The sequence below is a fragment of the Tachysurus vachellii genome, chromosome 25 (genome assembly GCF_030014155.1).
Source record: "Tachysurus vachellii isolate PV-2020 chromosome 25, HZAU_Pvac_v1, whole genome shotgun sequence".
NCBI lineage: Eukaryota > Metazoa > Chordata > Actinopteri > Siluriformes > Bagridae > Tachysurus > Tachysurus vachellii.
This window is the reverse complement of record NC_083484.1, coordinates 10880021-10900520: the sequence shown is the minus strand read 5'-3', so window position 1 is coordinate 10900520 and position 20500 is coordinate 10880021. Positions and strand designations below refer to the sequence as shown.

The 20500-nt window shown below is 41.2% G+C and overlaps 3 protein-coding genes across 3 annotated transcripts in view; 2 read left to right on the top strand and 1 right to left on the bottom strand.

The window, feature by feature from the left end:
• The window catches only part of erp44 (endoplasmic reticulum protein 44), a 138047-nt gene extending 136998 nt beyond the window's left edge, over positions 1-1049 (top strand). Inside the window, exon 12 of the transcript XR_009647817.1 lies at positions 1035-1049. The gene's annotated coding sequence lies outside the window, so the exon portion shown is untranslated. The remainder of the gene's footprint in view (positions 1-1034) is intronic.
• Positions 1050-1758: 709 nt separating this feature from the next.
• On the bottom strand, positions 1759-8682 carry sec61b (SEC61 translocon subunit beta). The gene is made up of 4 exons (XM_060862359.1): positions 8526-8682; positions 7566-7663; positions 6829-6933; positions 1759-2051 (listed from the first exon to the last, which is right to left on the bottom strand). The coding sequence occupies exons 1-4, from the start codon at positions 8526-8528 to the stop codon at positions 1964-1966; spliced, it is 294 nt and encodes a 97-aa protein (XP_060718342.1). The 5' UTR covers positions 8529-8682; the 3' UTR covers positions 1759-1963.
• Positions 8683-8913: 231 nt separating this feature from the next.
• On the top strand, positions 8914-12872 carry alg2 (ALG2 alpha-1,3/1,6-mannosyltransferase). Its single transcript, XM_060862149.1, has 3 exons — positions 8914-9034; positions 10635-10953; positions 11590-12872. The coding sequence occupies exons 2-3, from the start codon at positions 10645-10647 to the stop codon at positions 12487-12489; spliced, it is 1209 nt and encodes a 402-aa protein (XP_060718132.1). The 5' UTR covers positions 8914-9034; positions 10635-10644; the 3' UTR covers positions 12490-12872.
• The last annotated feature ends 7628 nt before the right edge of the window (positions 12873-20500 follow it).

Below are 20500 nucleotides of genomic sequence, written 5' to 3'. Positions count from 1 at the left end.
GGGATTACAGTGGACCAGTGGGGAAACCTAACCCTCATTATTCAGGGCATGAATAATGAACACACACACACACACACACACACAGTGTTAGGCAATGGAGCAGACACTCAGCCTACTGCAGTCTCAGGAGCAGTGTGTAGCAATCTAGAGCGCCCCTTGCAGGCATTGCTGCAAGGTCAAAAAGATTAAATGATTTTCCAAGATTGGGAAATGAAACTTTATTCAAATATGTAATCACAGCTGTGTAGCTAAAAACTATATTGTTTACCAATAATAATAATAATAATAATAATAATAATAATAATAATATCCAAGAATATGCCCTCATCCATTCACTCTTAGGAGGAATATTTTCCATAATTAAATGCAAACAGTTTCTTTTATTTATTTATTTATTTATTTATTTATTTATTTATTTATTTATTTACAAATTCCTCTCGGCAGTCTCATTCTCAGAATCTTCACCGAACCCTGAGGATGTTAACGCTGTATACTTTTAATGAGGATTTTCATAACTGTTTCTTGAAGACTTCTTGTGCATTAATGTAATAACTCAGGTGTCGATTAAGTTAAACAAAAACAAAATAAGTATAAATCAGTTTCTGTGTAGTACTTTAAACAAGATGCATCCACAAAAAAAAAGAAGAAAAATTTTTTATATATATATATATATATATATATATATATATATATATATATATATATATATATATATATATATATAGATATATCTATATATATATATATCTATATATCTATATATATATCTATATATATATATATATATATATATATCAGAAAAAACAGGAACTGTACAAGTTTTTAAAAACAGAGAGAGAGAGAGAGAGAGAGAGAGAGAGAGAGAGAGAGAGAGAGAGAGAGAGAGAGAGAAAATAGATAGTGACACTATAGAAAGTCAGGTCCATAAGAATTTGGACAGTGACACAACGTTCATAATCTTGCCTCTGTACACTACTACAGTGGATCTGAAATGAAGTGAGGTGTGATTAAAGTGGAGACTTTCAGCTATAAAAAAAAAAAAAAACCACTCTGTTAATCGTTTAGGAAGTTTTTTTTTCCATGAGTCAGTCAATGCGAGCGAAGGAGGCCATCGTTAGACTGAAAATGTCCCTGTCCAAATATTTATGGTTGTATTAATACTTTGAGCACTAAGCAGCTGCAGAGAAGAGTATTGCATTACACCTTTACAGTAATCTACAGCATCCAGTGGAAATAATCTGTAATAATAGTATAAAGGTAAAGAAAATGCAGAAAAGTATGATTACGGCAAACCTGAAGATTTTCTTGACAGGGTAGAAACAGTACTGTGACTCACACACTCAGCGTATTTCCTTGTAAGTCCGTAGCATGCAAGCTTTGCTCAGATGAGACAAGCTGCTGTGAGGTGCACATGATGTTGGTCTAGAGCTGCAGGATACAGTGAGAGCTATTGTGCAATTGCCCTTAAGCAGGTGGAGTCCCACAAGCACTGCTCTCTACTTTACTTTGCGCCCCACACACACACACACACACACACACACACACACACACACACACACACACACACACACACACACACACACACACACACACACACAGCACCTGCCTATCAGCATTATGTAACAGCACCACATACTACTCCACGTCACCCTTGAACCAGATTTTCTTTTTTTAAAACTTTAAGACAGACATTTGGCAGGCAACTTTTTTTGTTTTGTTTTATTGTACAATTTTACAGAAGTTGTTGTACAAATGTTAGCAAAAAAAAAAAAATGTACGTTTTGTTCCGGATTAAAAAAAAAAAAAAAAAGAATACTTGTAGCGGGGAAGTCGATTTTCTGAAATGAAGACATGTGAACCAGTTTGTTGTTTAAGGTCAGAGTTTGGTCCAGGTCCAATGGCTTAATTCGTAATCACGGATGTCATAATCACATGGAGATCAGAGTTCAAAGGTCAGGAGGGTTTAGGAGCGAGTGTACTTCCCCCATATGTGCAGCATGAAGACGGAGGCGATGAACAGCAGACTCATTACAAGTACTGGCACTGGGCCACTAGAGAGAGAGAGAGAGAGAGAGAAAGAGAGAGGGTGGGGGGTGATCAGTTAAGTTTTGTTCACTTACTCGGACAAATACCATGACCAACATGCTTACACATTTTTCCTTTACACACACTTTCTACACAAGTTTCCTTTCTTCTATTAATGATTCAGTTGATGACAGACAGAAATGGAAAAAAAAAAAACAGCGAAAGACAGGAAGAAAAGGGGGATTAGCTAGAAATACAGACAAAGAAAGAGAGTGAGAATGAGGGACACAGAAAGAGCAGGAGACAGATATACAGACAGACACAGAGGGGAGAGAGAGAGAGAAATAGAGATACAGACAAAGTTTAAGCGAGAATGAGAACCAGACAGGGAGAGAGAGAGAGAGAGAGAGAGAGAGAGACACACACACACACAGACAGACAGAGAGAGACACCAAGAAACAGACACAGACAGAAAGGGAGAGACAGACAGAGAGAGAGAGTGTGTGTGTGAGAGAGACAGTGTGTGTGTGTGTGTGTGTGTGTGTGTGTGTGTGTGTGTGTGTGTGTGTGTGTGTGTGTGTGAGAGAGAGAGAGAGAGAGATAGAGGAGTTAATGCTCTGTTTCCACATGACATCTCTAGTGAACAGTGCATGTTAACAGAAGGACCTCTAGTGGTCAAAACTTCACATTATATCTAATACTCCACAAACTCTAAAATAAACCCGCTATCATATGGTATGACTGTGTAATAACATACCGTACAATATGACGTTAAATTAAGAGTTACTTCAGAACTTTTTTCCCCTGAAGGAAATTATTCTCTAGTTTTATTCTCTAGTTTTACACATCCTCTCTCTCTCTCTCTCTCTCTCTCTCTCTGAGAGGTTAAAAAAAAATCTATCTGTGGATTACTTCTAAATCCAGCACGGAGAACTTCTCTGACTGACAGCACTGATCCGTCAATGATTCATTCCCTCGGGCCAATCAGCTCACATCGTCGTGGTCATGTGACACAGAGGAGGGGTAATTAGGCTTATAAACGGTGGTGAATGGCATGGTGCTAAGCAGCGGCTAACGAGCGGCTTTATTAAAAAGAGGAACTGACCATCCCCTGGGTCGCTAGGCAGCAATGTAACCATGCCAACCGAAGGCCCACCCCCCAGGCTTTAATTGATGTGACCTTTTCAGACAGGACTTTAATTAAGCTCTGAAACACACACACACAGTCCCACACCCCTCAGCCTGGTGAAAGCAGCTTGTGCAGATTAACTCATCATGAGGCCCGTCGGCTGCACGGCTACACACTCGGGCTTGTGCCGTCAACACATCTGGCTTTATAATGGAGATCCTCGAGGTCAGTAAAAGACGTTAGGAAAAGCGAGACAATGAATTTCCACTGTATGAGTTGTGTAACAGTCTGCGCGGTTACACGTGTACTCCATGATAAGGAGGTCACAAGGTTGTGGAAACACAAACATCTGTCAAAGTGAGCTTGAGGCAATAAGGATGCTTTCTCCTTTGCCTTTGGTGGATTTAATCCAAATCATAGCCATTAGTCTTGATGGCTTTACATCTGCCACCAGTGATCAGGGACTATACACATTTGTGTTTCATGTGTGTTTGTTCTGAACAGAAAGAATACTTTAACACATAAATCCACACAGCTTTTAACTTTTTTACAAGGATGTTCCTTCAATCTTCAGAAAACACCACCATAGCTCTTCTCTAGCCTCTTCATATCTTCCTGGAGCTCGGTGTGAATTTAGTCTTGTTGGGAAAATATGGTTGAGTCTTTAGGCTACTCTTGAGCCACATTCACACTGCAAGTCTTAATGCTCAATTCGGATATTTTGCTCAGATCTGATTTTTTTGTTTGGCTGTTCACATTACCTTTTAAAATTTGACCGATAATCAGACACCAGTGTGAACTGTTTGCTGTTTCGAACTGACCCGCATGCGCAAACGAACAATAACAATGACGTCGCACGCCGTTGCGCTAAAAAGTTGGCGAGGTTATGGAGGAAGTATTGCATCATCTGGTGCAAGCAAACATATCATGTAATGCTATAATGTGATGTATTCAATGCAAGCATTATGAGCTGGTTCACGTAACCACTTTATATAACACACTTAACACACACGTTACCAGTCACGTTTTCGCAGGCGCAAAAAAAAAAAAGGTTTCGCCGGCGCATAATTGTGACGAATGTCGAATCAAATCCGCCTTGGCTGTTCACACTGTGGCCACATTGGAAAAGATCAGATTTGGGTCTGATTCAGGACCACATATATAAGTGGCCAGATTTGAGTGTTCACACTACTCCTGAAGAAGTCTGACCTGGAACAATGATTTTGATTCTGATGTCTTAAGTATGTTCAATGAAAAATGTTTGATTTCACTTTTTATTTCCTAATCCCTGCCTGTGCGCACATCCTATTACTTCCTTTCGACTCATAACCCCAGAAATATGTTTTTTTTTTGCTCTTCTGTGCCACAAAAAAAGGCAAGAATCAAACTGGGTGAACCTGACTGTTCTCTACTTTCTGCACGCTAGGGTTTAGTTTATCATGATGATCTTTATAATAGATAATTACGGTTTGTTACACCAATATTACTGACAAAATGGCTGTGGAGAACACACACACACACACACACACACACACCTCTTTCTAGGAGGCCAGTCTGCAGGAGCGATCAAATGAAGATGGGGTTGAACCCAAGAGGCCAATTTCCTGGCGTTAAAATTTAATGTTTATCCTCATAAATGCTAAACCTCCCAGATCCCCCTGCCTCTCCCTTCTGTGTCACTTCCTATTGAGCTGCGGGATGAATTAAAAATGAGTCGCTGTGTACATGTGTGTGCACGAACAGATTAAGCATCTCAATTCATTTATTTATTACCTCAGCTTATGAACATAAAGCAGTTTGTCTTTTGTTTTGTTTTTTTAACAGGAGCGGACATAAACCTGACACCCAGGTAGTAGTTGCATGGCAGAGAAGAAAATAGGTACAGCAACCAAAGGAAAGGAAAGAAAAGAACGAAGAGGGGGGAAAAAAAAAGAATGACAAAAACAAAAAGAAACACACACTTCTCCACAGTAACATTTGGGGGTGTGGGGGTGAAGTTGTGTTTACGTTGCCAACATGTCCAAGAAAATGTAGGATAGTTACATTCTGCATGAAGCTGTTTATATTCAGCTCCAACTAGAAGAAAAACACGGACAGAACGCCAAAATACAAGGTTATCTTTTCCTTCTTATCTTAAACCTTCGCAGTAAGTTAGCAAGACTCTGACTATCTCAAGCATGTGTGGGCTAAACAGAAATTTCAATTTTGTAAAAAACATGTTCTGCACCCATCAAAGCAATGCCATGTCACCATGCGTGTGTGGTGTGAAGAAGAAAGCTGAAATAATACTGACTAATCACATAACACCTCCCCCAGGCCAGCTCTCAACCAGCGAAAACACAGCTTGCCACTCGGAAATGCGGCACAATTTGGGAACAAAATCTGTGTTGATTACCGGTTCAGGAACTTTCAAAATGCTTTAATGGATGTTTTTTAAATGGAAGTAACAAGCAAAGGAAGAAAAAAAATTCAATAAGTCACACCGACTGTTACTGCACCATCACAGATAGATGAGTCGGTGACAGTTTCAGGGTTGTAACTACTCTGACAACCAGGCTTTCACTTGCTCTATATATTATTTTAGATACAAGTTAAAATAATATTTTAATAATCTCTTGCTTTTGTATGTCTCTCTGTCAGCAGTGGGGTCCTCCTGGGTCTCCTGCCATAGCGTTTCTTTTCATTCAAATGTTGACGGATAGTTAGCACTGACACTGATGCGCCCTGAGCCTGCAGGACAGCTTGAATTTCTTTGGAACTTGTTTGGGGCTGCTTATATCCTCCATCCAGACTGTCCTGCGTTGCAACCTATCATCAATTTTTCCACAAAATGTCCACGTCTAGGGAGATTAGCTACAGTGCCATGGGTTGCAAACTTCTTGATCATGTTGTGCACTGTGGACAAAGGAACATCTAGATCTCTGGAGAGGGATTGTAACCTTGAGATTGTTTATTTTTTCCACAATTTTCCTTCTCAAGTCCTCAGACAGTTCTCCTCTTCTCTTTCTGTTCTCCATGCTTAGTGTGGCACACACAGACAAACAATGCAAAGACTGAGTCAACTTCTCTCCCTTTTATCTGCTTTCAGGTGTGATTTTTATATTGCCCACCCCTGTTACTTGCTCCCAGGTGAGTTTAAAGGAGCATCACATGCTTGACACAAACTTATTTATCCACAATTTTGAAAGGGTGCCAATAATTTTGTCCAGCCCATTTTTGGAGTTTTGTGTGAAATTGTCAAATTAGCCTTTTTTTCCCCCCTCTGTTTTTTTTTCAATACACACAAAGGAAATAAACGTGTATAGCAAAACTTGTAAAAAAAAAAAAAAAAAAAAAAGCTTTTTTTTGCTCGTTACTGCCAGAAATAAAAACATACACTAAATATAATGCGCACGCGCAGACACACACACGCGCACACAGACACACACGCGCGCACACAGACACACGCGCGCACACAGACACACACGCGCGCACACAGACACACACAGACACACACACACCAGGAGATCAGGGAACTCTGTGGGTGGCATCACGTAAATGACAGTTACTCAAAAATGGCTGAACACAGTTGTATGATTCATGCTGATGTTAGAAATTAAAAGCCTCTTTGCTGATTTGTACTACAAAAGCTTGATAGAAAGCTAAACAGTTTGGTGCTGTGTGAATTCACTTACACTTTGAGTCCTGGCGAGTCCTCGGTGTAGAAGCGCCACATGCCACCTGTACCTGCTGATGCTGTAGCCCGGCCTGCAGACCGTGTACCACTGCCAGTCGCTTTCCTGTAAAAAGTGTGGCAAGAAAGAGAGATAATTCTGAATTAGACACTTCAACAACAAAGAGTCATGTTATTCATTATCTCTGAATGAGGCATTCCTACTCCAGCAGATAACAGTACTGACTTAATCACTCTGAACTAATTACTTTCTTACACACACACACACACACACACACACCCCACTCAACCCCTACAGACCTACTCAGCCCCTACGCACCCACACACTCAGCCCCTACACACACCCACTCAACCCACCCACACTCGACCCCCACACCCACCCACTCAACCCCAAACCCACTCAATCCCACACAACCCCTACAACCCCCCACTCAACCTCTTCACCTCCACCCACTCAATCCCTACACCCACTCAATCCCACACCACCCCTACAACCCCCACACACAACCCCACTCAACCCCCACCGCCCACTCAACCCCTACACCCCCCCACACTCAACCCCTACACCCACCCCCCACTCAACCCCTACACCCACCCCCCACTCAACCCCTACATCCACCCCCTACCTACTCAACACCTACACACACACACACACACGACCCACAAGCACCCTACACCCACCCTTTTTTAGTGCGACCTCATAATGTGGTTGGTTTAAGGTTTATTGAGAGCTCCTACCTCTGTCTGACTGTAGATCCTGCTGCTCTCGGGGCCACCGTCTTGCTGGGGGAACGGCCAGAGGCGCCGACACTAGATGCGCTTGCTGCGGGTCCAGGCTGAAACCAAAATATAAAAAGTATTATATAATCATATTCTTAAGTATTATGTAATATCATGCCTCATAACACCAACAGTGACAGTCAACACTGGAGCTGACCTCATAGTACTAGGATATTTTACACCAACATCATTCAGAAACATAAGACTTTTGCATACATGTGGCTTTCAACAAGCCACTGAATCCAGATCAACATAGAAATGGTGTAAATGTAATGGAATTGACATTTTAACACTCAGATTTGATCCTCTCTGAAAACATAACCTGAATCAAAGGGGGAACAAAAACTAAACTTATAAAAAGTGCTGTTATTCTCTCCTGAGGAAACCACATGTGCCAAGACTTTTTGAAAACAGGGTTTCAGAGTGTGTGTGTGTGTGTGTGTGTGTGTGTGTGTGTGTGTTAGGGGGTCTGCATTGCTTAAAAACACTACACAACAAATCACATACATACAGTTAGTTTTAGAATAATTAAAAATTAGCACAAAGAGCACTTGTATGCAGAGAGGAGATATAAAGAGCTTGGAAAATGTTTGATACATTTAGTTAAATGGTACTTTTATGGTGGTCCACTAACCCAAAGCCACGTATGCAAAACTCCATCTAATTAGCACGGGTACTTAACAACAGGGTACTTAACAGTCAATTTAACAAAAAAAGCAAGAAAACTTCATATTTTAAAAGAAGGAGAAATGTAAATAAATCAATTCGCATGCAAAAAAGAAAAAAAAAGAAAAAAAGAAAATAAGCGTTAGCCTGACTGACAGGTAGCTAACGTTAGCTATCTACTGTAAAGCTTTGCCTGGTTACTGTAACTAAGACCGTAAATTCACATTAAATACATTTTTTTTAAAAACTTACCATGTTGTTTTGAGCTTTTTGTTAGCGTTCGAGGGTAAAAACCTGAGCAGGCGGTCACTGGGAATGAAGTGTCTAAAAAGAAGGGGCTATTTTCTGCTGACGATTTACAGAAAAGGCCACGACAACTCAAGGAAGGACCCAATTAGCTGCCCATTTGTGATGCCTGTTGAAATTTCTAACCAAAAATAAACATATAACAAAATTTAAAAAACGTACATTAATTGAATAATATTTACAAATATTCATTAAAATTAGATATTATTATTTTGTCGGTTAAAGTTATCTTATGTGCCGTTTTATTTATAATAATTGAAGCAGGCAAAATTACAGCAAGCATAGTAGCAAGAAGCGATGACGTGCCTTACTTCGTGATGACGCGACATTTTGGCTCTTGCAGAGCGTAGTTTCCTTCTTTTTGTACTCGATTGTACATTGATTACCTGTATGGATTTTTGAGCCATAATGGCAGCTTGTTAGTTACAGTACGTAGACTAATACGGTTACTAGAGGTAAGTATTAAGATATCAGTTTTGTAATTATTAAATGACATAAACAATGTCAATGTATGAATGAGAGCTTCTATGTCTCTGAGGCTAATTTATATTCTAACTATAATAACTGTAAATAATAACACAAAATTCCGTAACAGTTTGCATTGTACTATTGTTTACATCCTACAAGAGTTTGGTCAGAATGAAACTTGATATAATATGGGCAATCTACATTATAAACACACACACAGACATACACACAGACATATACATACACATATATATATATATATATACACACAGACCCACACACAGACATATACATACACACACATATATATATATATATATATATATATATATATATATATACACACAGACCCACACACAGACATATACATACACACACATATATATATATATATATATATATATATATATATATATATATATATATATATATATATACACACAGACCCACACACAGACATATACAGTACATACACATATATATATACACACAGACCTGCAAATTTCAGGAGTTTAACAGTTGGGTCACTTGAAGTGCGGTCATTAGTATAGGAAGTAATAGATAATACCAATATCTTATCAAAAGATGTTCAGAATAATGAACTGTATCAGTGGGACACAATGGTGATCAGTGATTGGCTGTTTGGAATAACGATGATTAGTGATTGGTCCTAGATAATATTGTTATTCTCAGATTTGTTTTTGAGAATAATGCTGATTTTCTGGTGGCAATGTGGCTTAGTGGTTAGCACGTTCGCCTCACACGTCCAGTGTTGGGGGTTCGATTCCCACCTCCGCCTTGTGTGTATGGAGTTTGCATGTTGCATGGTTTCCTCCGGGTACTCCGGTTTCTTCCCCCGGTCCAAAGACATGCATGGTAGGTTGATTGGCGTCTCTGGGAAAAATTATCCGTAGTGTGTGATTGTGTGAGTGAATGAGTGTGTGTGTGCCCTGCGATGGGTTGGCACTCCGTCCAGGGTGTATCCTGCCTTGATGCCCGATGACGCCTGAGATAGGCACAGGCTCCCCGTGACCAGAGGTAGTTCGGATAAGCGGTAGAAAATGAGTGAGTGAGTGCTGATTTTCTCTGAGAATGATGGTGATCGGTTGACCTTGTGTCATGATGTTGATCACTGTTTGATTGATTAGTGATTAATCGTTGAGAATAATGGTGATCAGTGTATTTAGGAATAAAATTGGTGACTGATTGCTGGGAGAAATGATCATTGATGCTTTTTACGGTTTTTAGTGTTGTGAAAATAGTCAAAGTCAAAATAGTCAAAAATTTAATTTAAAAGTAAAATAAAAATGGAAATAAAAGGGAGCAAGCTGTAGAAGAAAAAATAAAATGACAGAATCGAGAAATATATAGCAGAAGGATGTAATTCAGTGACTGAATATATGATTAGTGATATAAATATACTATAGAATAAAGTGCTCATGCGCAATCTCGGTGCAGTTTTATTGCATATATGTAAATTGTACAGTAATGCACATTGTTCAATGCATGATTTTCCTTTTGGGTGACTTGTTAGTGAAGTTTAGTAATCCTGGTGTTTAAAATCTTCTGCTGTGTGTCGTGTTGCAGCAACAGCAGCATGGTTCGAGTGGTCTTTTTGCACCCTGATTTGGGAATAGGAGGTGCGGAGCGACTGGTGGTGGATGCAGCTGTTGCCCTGCGCTCACGTGGATGCAGTGTAAAGATCTGGACAGCACATTACGATCCACAGCACTGCTTCTCAGAAACGCTCTCACCGGACCTGCCTGTGGAGTGTGTTGGCGACTGGTTGCCCACCAGTGTGTGTGGGTACTTCCATGCCATCTGTGCCTACCTGCGCATGATTTATGTAGCCCTCTACCTAGTGTTCCTGAGCGGAGAGGAATACGATGTGGTTTTCTGTGACCAGGTAAACATTGGTTGTTTTTTTCCTGTCTTTGCTGGGTGGCGCTCCAGTCCGTATGGAACTGATCAGCACCCAAGCACATACTGATCAGTTGTTTCTATGATTGTGATTGCACTGTAATATTCAGCAGTTGTTCTTATAAACAAAATGTGACAAGATGCTTTCTTTTTCAGAAGTCATTTCTGAAAGTTTTTGTGTACAGATATTTTTGGAAATTAGGGTGTCCAAACAGAACATAAGGAAACATTTGGGCCTCGTCCCAAATGGCATACCACACGCTAGTATATGTTGTTCCCCAGTCAATGCCAAATGATCTAAATTGCCTGTAATGCAACGCCACTAGTTTTATCAGAATAGGCTGTTGTCAGCCATCTTGAAAATCTTTTTTCCTCCAGCGTAGGCACCTGGTAGCCACGCCCCCTTCCGTTATGTAGCAAAGCTGCGAGTGTTAAGTTCAAGAAGTTTCCAACATTCAACACTTTTTTTTTTCCAGTTGAATAAGTGCATTATCAATGTACTTGAAGTGCATCAACATTCTTGTTGAAATTCTCAGTGTAAACACAGTACTTACAATAAGTATGCGATTTGGGATGAAGGTTCTATCTTGTAACTAAGGTTTTCTAATAAAATCTCTTTTAGGTGTCTGCATGCATTCCTGTCCTGCGTCTGGCACGCCACAGGAAGAAGGTCCTCTTCTACTGCCACTTCCCCGATCAGTTGCTAACTGAGCGCCGTTCTCTGCTCAAGCGTCTCTACCGTGCGCCCATAGACCGCCTGGAGGAGTTCACGACCGGTTTGGCCGACCTCATTGTAGTCAACAGCAAATTCACCGCCGACATCTTCAAACAGACCTTCCCTAACCTGGCAGAGATCCAAACAGATGTCCTTTACCCCTCTCTGAACACGTCCACTTTTGATAAGAAAGTCAAAGACCTTGACGGGTTGATCCCTGAGCACCGCCGCTTCCTATTTCTCTCGATAAATCGCTATGAGAGGAAGAAAAACCTGCCGTTAGCATTGCAAGCGCTGGCTGCGCTAAAGGAGCGGATTTCAGCTCCCCAGTGGGAACAGGTACACCTAGTGATGGCAGGTGGCTATGACGAGCGGGTGGCTGAGAACGTGCAGCACTACGCTGAGCTGCGCTCTCTAGCCGCCACTCTCAGCCTAGAGGAGCACGTCACCTTTCTGCGCTCCTTCTCTGACCAGCAGAAGGTGGCACTGCTAAGCAAAAGCACTTGTGTCCTTTACACTCCCAGCGGTGAGCACTTTGGAATTGTACCAGTTGAGGCCATGTACATGCAATGCCCCGTGATTGCCGTAGCCTCCGGAGGACCTCTGGAGTCCGTGGCGGACGGAGAGACAGGCTTCTTGTGCCAGCCAACAGCCGAGAGCTTTGCCGAAGCCATTCAGAGATTTGTGGTTGATCCGGAGCTCAAGCAGTGTGTAGGGAAGGCAGGAAGGGACAGAGTGCTAGGGCGCTTCTCTCTGCAAGCTTTTACCGATCAGCTTTATCAATATGTCATCAGTTTGGTCAACTGATCCTTTGACACCCTCCTGCTGTTATTCTACTGACTTGGTGCTGAAAGAATGTACTCTCTAATTAAAGAAGAGAGCCTTGAACATGTAGGGAATTGACCTATCGAACACTGGAGCTGGAGTGACAGTACAGGACAATGTGGAGCAGCTGCTGACTGAGAGGTTCATGATTTACTCTGGACATTGAATGTGTGTCTGTGTGTGCATCTATGAGATGAGATGCTTTTATTGCTAAGTAGCAGATGTCTTACGATACGTAACACGGAACGTTTTCCGACACAGGACCGTTATTTTATATATGGGTTTGGGATTTATTTGTGACCGTTCGCTTCCTTATCAGAGATTTAATGAAAAAAATTTTCATCAATAAACAAATTGGTGCACAATGTTGTGTTTGTTATATCACTACCAAAATGCCACAATGTCTTTGTATCAGTTTATTGCTCTAAAATATCAGAGTTCCAGTTGAAAATATAAAGTGGGCTTGATCTAACAAAATATTTTAAGAACAATATTATTCCACCACAACACTTTGTGCCGCACATCGTCACGTTCGTAGACAGTGACGTTTTCCAGTCTGATTTTTCTCTTTATTGGTTTATTTATTCATTCAATCATCATTAGGAACTGTTTTTATTCTTATCACTGATCATGGGACAAAGAGTCCACAGCTTTGCCCTTTTTTCTCTGTTAGTTCACAAAACTGAGTTTCATGAATTCACAGCTCTGAATGAAGCAAAAGTAACAGATGCCAGAAGCAAATACACACTTTTTTTTTTATTATTATTTTGGTCTCAGGGGTTTTTTTTTATGCCGGATGACCTTTCTGATGCAACCTTCCCATTATATCTGAGCCTCAGTGGCTGGGATGGTTCGCTGCCTGGAAATCGAACCCAGGCCGCGGTGCTTAGATTGTAGAAAATTCTAAATAAAATGCAGAAATTAACATAAATTTCTGAGATTTCTTTTTCTTCAGTCATGTGAAATCACAGAAATCTTTAAAATCCTATGCCATTCCTGAGCCTTTAACAATGTATGTAAAGTGTCAATTATCAGGGGATAATAGGGTTGACTCTTTATTGCCATCGTTGGTGGTAATTTGATTCGGAACAGCTCAACAGTAAACAGTTGCCATTACACTAAAAAAGGGAAAGACATGACAAGATAAAAAATCTGCTTGAATGAGATAATGAATCAGAGGGAAAAAAAACATTTACAACATTAAGGGCATCTTACGGGAGTGCAGCAGAGTTGCTGTATTTATTCCTGACACCTAGTCACACCAGTTGTCTTCCTCTTCCTCTGTTCTGTCGTTGTCTTTTTGTTCCCTGGTCCTGACCTTTAACATCATTTAAGATGTCATCAGAGACAAATTAGAATCAAGGCATATTATTTTCTCAAAAATGCATTCACAAGTCAGAAAATTATTTTTATACAGTACCTGGGTGGCTGTTAATACATTATAAGAGAACACCACAAGTCCTGGTTATAGTACGTTTGGAACCAAAAAGTACCAAAATGTGTTTTTTTGTTAAAGATAAAATGCTGGAAATACAAGGGAATTTTTTTTCATGTAGGCTTTATTATAGCACCATCTTTAATTTCTTAATAGGGATGAACACTTAATATCATCACTGAGGCTTGTGTATCTGTTTTGTTGGCAGTTTCAAAGCACAATTTCTTCTTGGGTCTGATTAACACAAGATCTATTAAGGTCTTGAGCTTATCTGGGTGTTGATTGGGCTTTAATCATGCATTATTAGAGAGCGCTTATGAGGCTAGGAAGGGTGTAAATAACAGGGAAGTGTGACATGATAACCTTTAGAGAATACAGAGTTTAAAGAGCATTGATGGAATCTCTTTCTCATTATGTTATCAGCTCATTTGAATCAATCAATTTTCTTTTGAACGTGAAAAATGACAAGTGTGAGAGCAAGTGCTCGTACTCAGGAGTCTCGACACACGGTGTGTTGTGTTCTTGTCCCAATTTCACCTGCCTTCTTTGACAAGATGAGTCAGTTTTTTGGATGTGCAGAACATCCAAGGATCATTGTTTTTATGTGGCATGTAGGAGCAGGTGATTGTCAGCACGGTGCTACAATATAATGAAAGTTATTGCCTCGGTCATCACCAGTCAAGAAGCTTGCTTCAAAAAGCTTTGTCCATCTGACCTGCTCAGCAGCTATATCTTGCTCTGAAATGCTACTGGTACATTCTGAATAAAAATTAGTTTCTTATTAGACTGATTAAAACCGAAAGGCTAAGGGGAGCGCGTCTGATAATTCGCTCTTACTGCAGTGATATATACAGTATATATATACGGTGGCTTAGTGGTTAGCACGTTCGCCTCACACCTCCAGGGTCGGGGTTCGATTCCCGCCTCCACCTTGTGTGTGTGGAGTTTGCATGTTCTCCCCGTGCCTTGGGGGTTTCCTCCGGGTACTCCGGTTTCCTCCCCCGGTCCAAAGACATGCATGGTAGGTTGATTGGCATCTCTGGAAAATTGTCCCTAGTGTGTGAGTGCGTGAGTGAATGAGAGTGTGTGTGTGCGCCCTGCGATGGGTTGGCACTCCGTCCAGGGTGTATCCTGCCTTGATGCCCGATGACGCCTGGCTCCCCGTGACCCGAGGTAGTTTGGATAAGCGGTAGAAAATGATTGAATGTTGGCTCTGGCTTGAAATCTTAAAGGAATTCCTGTGTTACCTCTGACTGCTACAAAGTTGACACTGGAGACTCATTCCCAAAAATACCATATAAACAACACAACTGCAACAATTACACACTTTTGTTTGTTTATGTGGACCTCCACCTTACCCACTTCCTGTGAGTTAGCTGTAGATAATCTGTTAGAACATACTCATTAGTATAAACCTGTGATTTGATTTATATTGATCCCTAAAGAGGGTGGCACGGTGGCTTAGTGGTTAGCATGTTCGCCTCACACCTCCAGGATTGGGGGTTCGATTCCCGCCTCCGCCTTGTGTGTGTGGAGTTTGCATGTTCTCCCCGTGCCTCGGGGGTTTCCTCCGGGTACTCCGGTTTCCTCCCCGGTCCAAAGACATGCATGGTAGGTTGATTGGCATCTCTGGAAAAATTGTCCATAGTGTGTGATTGCGTGAGTGAATGAGAGTGTGTGTGCCCTGTGATGGGTTGGCACTCCGTCCAGGGTGTATCCTGCCTTGATGCCCGATGACGCCTGAGATAGGCACAGGCTCCCCGTGACCCGAGGTAGTTCGGATAAGCGGTAGAAGATGAATGAATGAATGAATGAATGATCCTAAAGAGCAAGAGGCAACAGTGGCAAAGAGAAACTTCCTGAGAAAATACAAGGAAGAAACCCTTTAGAGGAACCAGACTTTAAAGGGAACCCATCGTCATCTGGATTTCTGGTATCTTCATGTGCTTTCTGAAAATTCCATGTAGTCCATCCTTTTTGGTCTCCGCTTCTAGGAAGGCTTTCCACTAGATTTTGGAGCACGAATGTTCAGTCAGTGTTCCAGTTCATCCCAAAGGTGTTCATTGGGGTTGAGGTCAGAGCTCTGTGGAGGACTTGACTTCTTCTTCTCCAACATTGGTAATGCATGTTTTTTGGACCTTACTTCGTGCAGAGGCATTGTTATGCTGGAACAGGTTTGCACTAGTGTGGTGGAATACACAAACTTACTGAGATGCTGGTACTTCTATTGTGATATGTAGGAAAATGTAGATGTGCAAATGATGATGTCAGACTGTCAGCGAAAACAGTACTTTTGTCCAACACCTCAATAGGACACATGTTGTTTCGTCCATTAACTGTTCACCTGCGAGTGTCTCTCTCTCTTTCTCTCTCTCTCCTTCTCTCTCTCTCTCTCTCTCTCTCTCTCTCTCTCTCTCTCTCTCTCTCTCTCTCTCTCTCACTCTATCACACACACACACACACACACACACACACACACACACACACACACACTTCCAGACATACATGCAGAGTGATAGCTCATCGCTGCTGCATGTAAAAGACAAACCTCAAACTATTTGTATTCATGACCTGCCTTTTAGTGCTTTCTTACATTGTATACGATTTAAAATTTTACTACTTCCATAAAATATTCTGCTCTATTAGCATTTTTCGAGCCTGGGTAATTGATGTAGTGTGTGGTGTGAGTTTTGATTTACATTTGTATTATAAAACATCTCACTGCAGCGCTTTATTAAAGCAATCACTAATATATCACTCTGCAGCGTTATGGCCAAAATGATAGGCTCAGTAAAGGCGGATATTTATCACTGAAGATGATAAATGTTTTAAAAAAAAAACTGGAAAGATTCTCCTACATAGCCAAAGAGTTTTTATGTACCCTGTTTTAACAAATACACCCCGTTTTTACAAGGGTTTTGTGTGAATGTATTAAAACTTGTTCAGTTCTTGTTCAGCTAATTATTTTGTACTGGGTGTTTGAGCATTGCTGTATGTGTGTGTGTGTGTGTGTGTGTGTGTGTGTGTGTGTGTGTGTGTGTGTGTTCAAAGTAAACTAGATACACTAATTTGCACTTTGGCACTTTAAGATGATCCTATGTTCAGTTTGTCCACACTGAATGTTTTCTCTTTCTTTTTTTCTTCTAAACACATTTTGGTCTCAGATGATCAGCTCTTGCCTCTAGAGTGCTTCATGTGTGTGTGTGCGTGCGTGTGTGTGTGTGAGTGAGAGAGATAGAAAGAGAGAATGAGCCATGGGAGCTGCTGATTGCCCCTGGTGATACTGGCTCGTTTCCAGCCCTCAGCCGACCCCTAATCAACAAGCTGTCAATCACTGGGTGAGAGTGACACTCCGTATTCACTGCTCTCCTGAGAGCCCTGATTAGTCACATACACACCCTTGCACACGCAGACACACACACATACACATTACGGCAACCCCCAAATATCCACTATTACCCACCACCTCTCACACACAAACCAACCAACCTGCACGTGTCCTACTACCATCATGCTGTGCATCTAGATGGTATGCTCAGCCAGAAGCAAACATCTGGCTTAAATATTACAAATAACATTTGTGTATGATACACTTACGTCCAATAAATAGCGTGTGTTTTTGTGCGTCCACCTCAGGGGAGTGTAATCAGTTAGAACAATCACGGAAGACTGGCAGCGGCTGGCAGGGTGTCAGTAATGCCCACGGCCCAGCTGGAAGGAAGCTTCTCACCTGAGTAGGGGTCATGTCAATCACACTCTTTTCCTCCCTCTTCCATCGTTCCCTACACGCACACACTCCACCTATTTACCTCTAGACAAAAGCACAGTGTGGCGCGAGCGTATGAGTGCGTGGTGCGATGGCAGAATAGATTGAGCTGTCAGATCAGTTGCTCGGAAGGAAGATTAATAACCGGCACAAACAATAACAGCCCTGCTATCACCATAAATATGCTAATGACTGTTATCAATACAGCGGTTAATGGAAGTGCGGGAATTACAGAGACGGCCAAGAGAGAGGGCACAAGGGCCACGAATTCATTCAAAATCCAGCACACGTTTAAATATACAACAGCCTTACTAAGACAACGCATAACTTGTGTGTTAGTGAAATTGGAGCCGGAACGTTCATCCCAAGGATTTAATTAAGGGGCTACAGGGTAAATTTGTGAAGGCAGCAGCATGGCGGCAGCTGTTATAAAGATAGTTTATTGATGATTGAATTACTTTTGGATTAATACTTACTTCTGTTCTGAAAGTGCATGTAATGTAAGTTTGAAAGATGATAAGCTGGTGTTCAACACTTTATGAAGCTAAGTACCATTTCTGACTGGATTCTGTGCACAGTATGGTACAGTATCCTCCTGCAATGAGATGACAGGAACCACCACAGACCACCACTGACCAAATATTACTTGGTGTGCTGGACCTTTTTAGAACAGCAGTGACACTTGAATAATAGTGCCATCTTAGGCTGGTTTATCCTTTTGTGACTGTGTATGTTTGAGCTCAACAAGGCATCATTGGTGTCCAACTTCATACACGCACATAACGTGAGAGGGTGCTTTAACCCACGAGAAAGTTCAGAAAAATGAAATCTAAAAAAGAACAGTCTCTGAGACAAACACAATGCAGAGTCCCATGTTTTATTCATCTTCTACCGCTTATCCAAACTACCTCGGGTCACGGGGAGCACACACACACACTCTCATTCACTCACGCAATCACACACTATGGACAATTTTTCCAGAGATGCCAATCAACCTACCATGCATGTCTTTGGACCGGGGAGGAAACCGGAGTACCCGGAGGAAACCCCGAGGCACGGGGAGAACATGCAAACTCCACACACACAAGGCAGAGGCGGGAATCGAACCCCGACCCTGGAGGTGTGAGGCAAACGTGCTAACCACTAAGCCACTGTGCCCCCCATGTTTTATTATATTAATGAATAGAAGACAACAGAGGACAAAATGAAAATAATCAAGTCACAAAAAGTCACAATGCCACCACCACCACCACTAAATCTAGTTCTTTTTACTAATTATATGCCAGAAAAAAATATATCCTTAAAATATACAGTGAAAGTGAAGACAGTTATTAAAACAAAAGCTATTTCAGACTTTGTTATGACCTTGACTGTTAGGATCTATGTTTACAGGTAAGACTAATTCACCCAGTTGTTCTTGAGATAACATGCTGACAGAGAATCTCAGACAGACACAATGACGAATGGATGGACAGACGGATGGATGGACCAATGGCAAAAACAATCATAGCTTGTGATAAAAATGAGTTCTGAGGTCTTGACCATTTGTATGACACTAATACTAAAAACAAGCAATTCCCAGACAACTCAGAGAGTCTACAGTGCTCGCCGTTGGACTCGGGGAGGAAACCACCAAAGCAAAAAAAAAAATAGTAAGAGGGAAGAAGTAAAAGAAAGAGAGCAGTGAATGTAAAGAAAGAGCGGAAGGGGGAGCTTGAGCGAGAGAAGCACACCCCAGAGGAACGTTAGGACCCTAAGCTATTACTTAATTGCTTTATCCAGGATGTCCTCGCACTGCTGGTCTCAGAAGCTATTTCTGTGTGTCTTTATGTGTCTCAATGTCCCCATGATGATGGTAATACAAGACTATTTTTACCTTTTGGAGAAATGGTCCTTGTGAGAAGAGGTATATTTATTTGATTGAAAAAAATTACATTAAACAGTTAAACAATTAAAATGGTTACAGTTAAGGTCAGGGCAAGCATATGATGCAGGCATATCTGTGTGTGTGTGTGTGTCTTTGTGTGTTAGACCTGAACTGTCATCAGTCTCATATTGACCTTTTTCAAACTGTGCTCTGAGCATGGACACTAAGCTCATAAAACCAGTCTCAGAAGGTTTGTATGTGTGTGTTTGAGTGTGTGTGTGTGTGTGTGTGTGTGTGTGTGTGTGTGTTTGATTGATATAACCATATCTCCTGGGTGATTTTTTTACTAGTTTAACCTGCAGTAAGGCTGTAATTAACTCAAGCTAATTATTGCCAGGCAGAGTTTAGAAGGCATGGGAGAGGTTTGTTTGCCTGCACAGATAATCACCGCTTAAGGCAAATGTGTGTGGGGTGTGTGTTATAAATTTAGAATATAGAGTGTATAGCATGATTGTTAGTGTTTATTTATTTAGTCATATTGCACAACCACATTGTCAGTCTTGTTTTGGATCTGAATTACAGCCAGAATGGGACACCAGTCTACACCGGCACACAGAGTGGTCAATCCAAATACAAGCCTGTTTTTGGACAGTGGGAGAAAACTGGGGAACATGTACAACTCCACACAGACACTAATCTGAGATTATTATCTAACCAGGATCTGTACAAGTGTCTCCTGTTTTTTTTACTCATTCTTACACTTATATATTAACATGACCTACTATGATGATAAAAGTTTGATCATTGATCTCATAAATGAAAACAACAACTGCCAGCATCCGATCCATCTCTTTTATCCTGTTATCATCCAAACAGAGGCGTAACATATTCAATTACCTTCTGAGCCTCATTCAGAAATCTATGA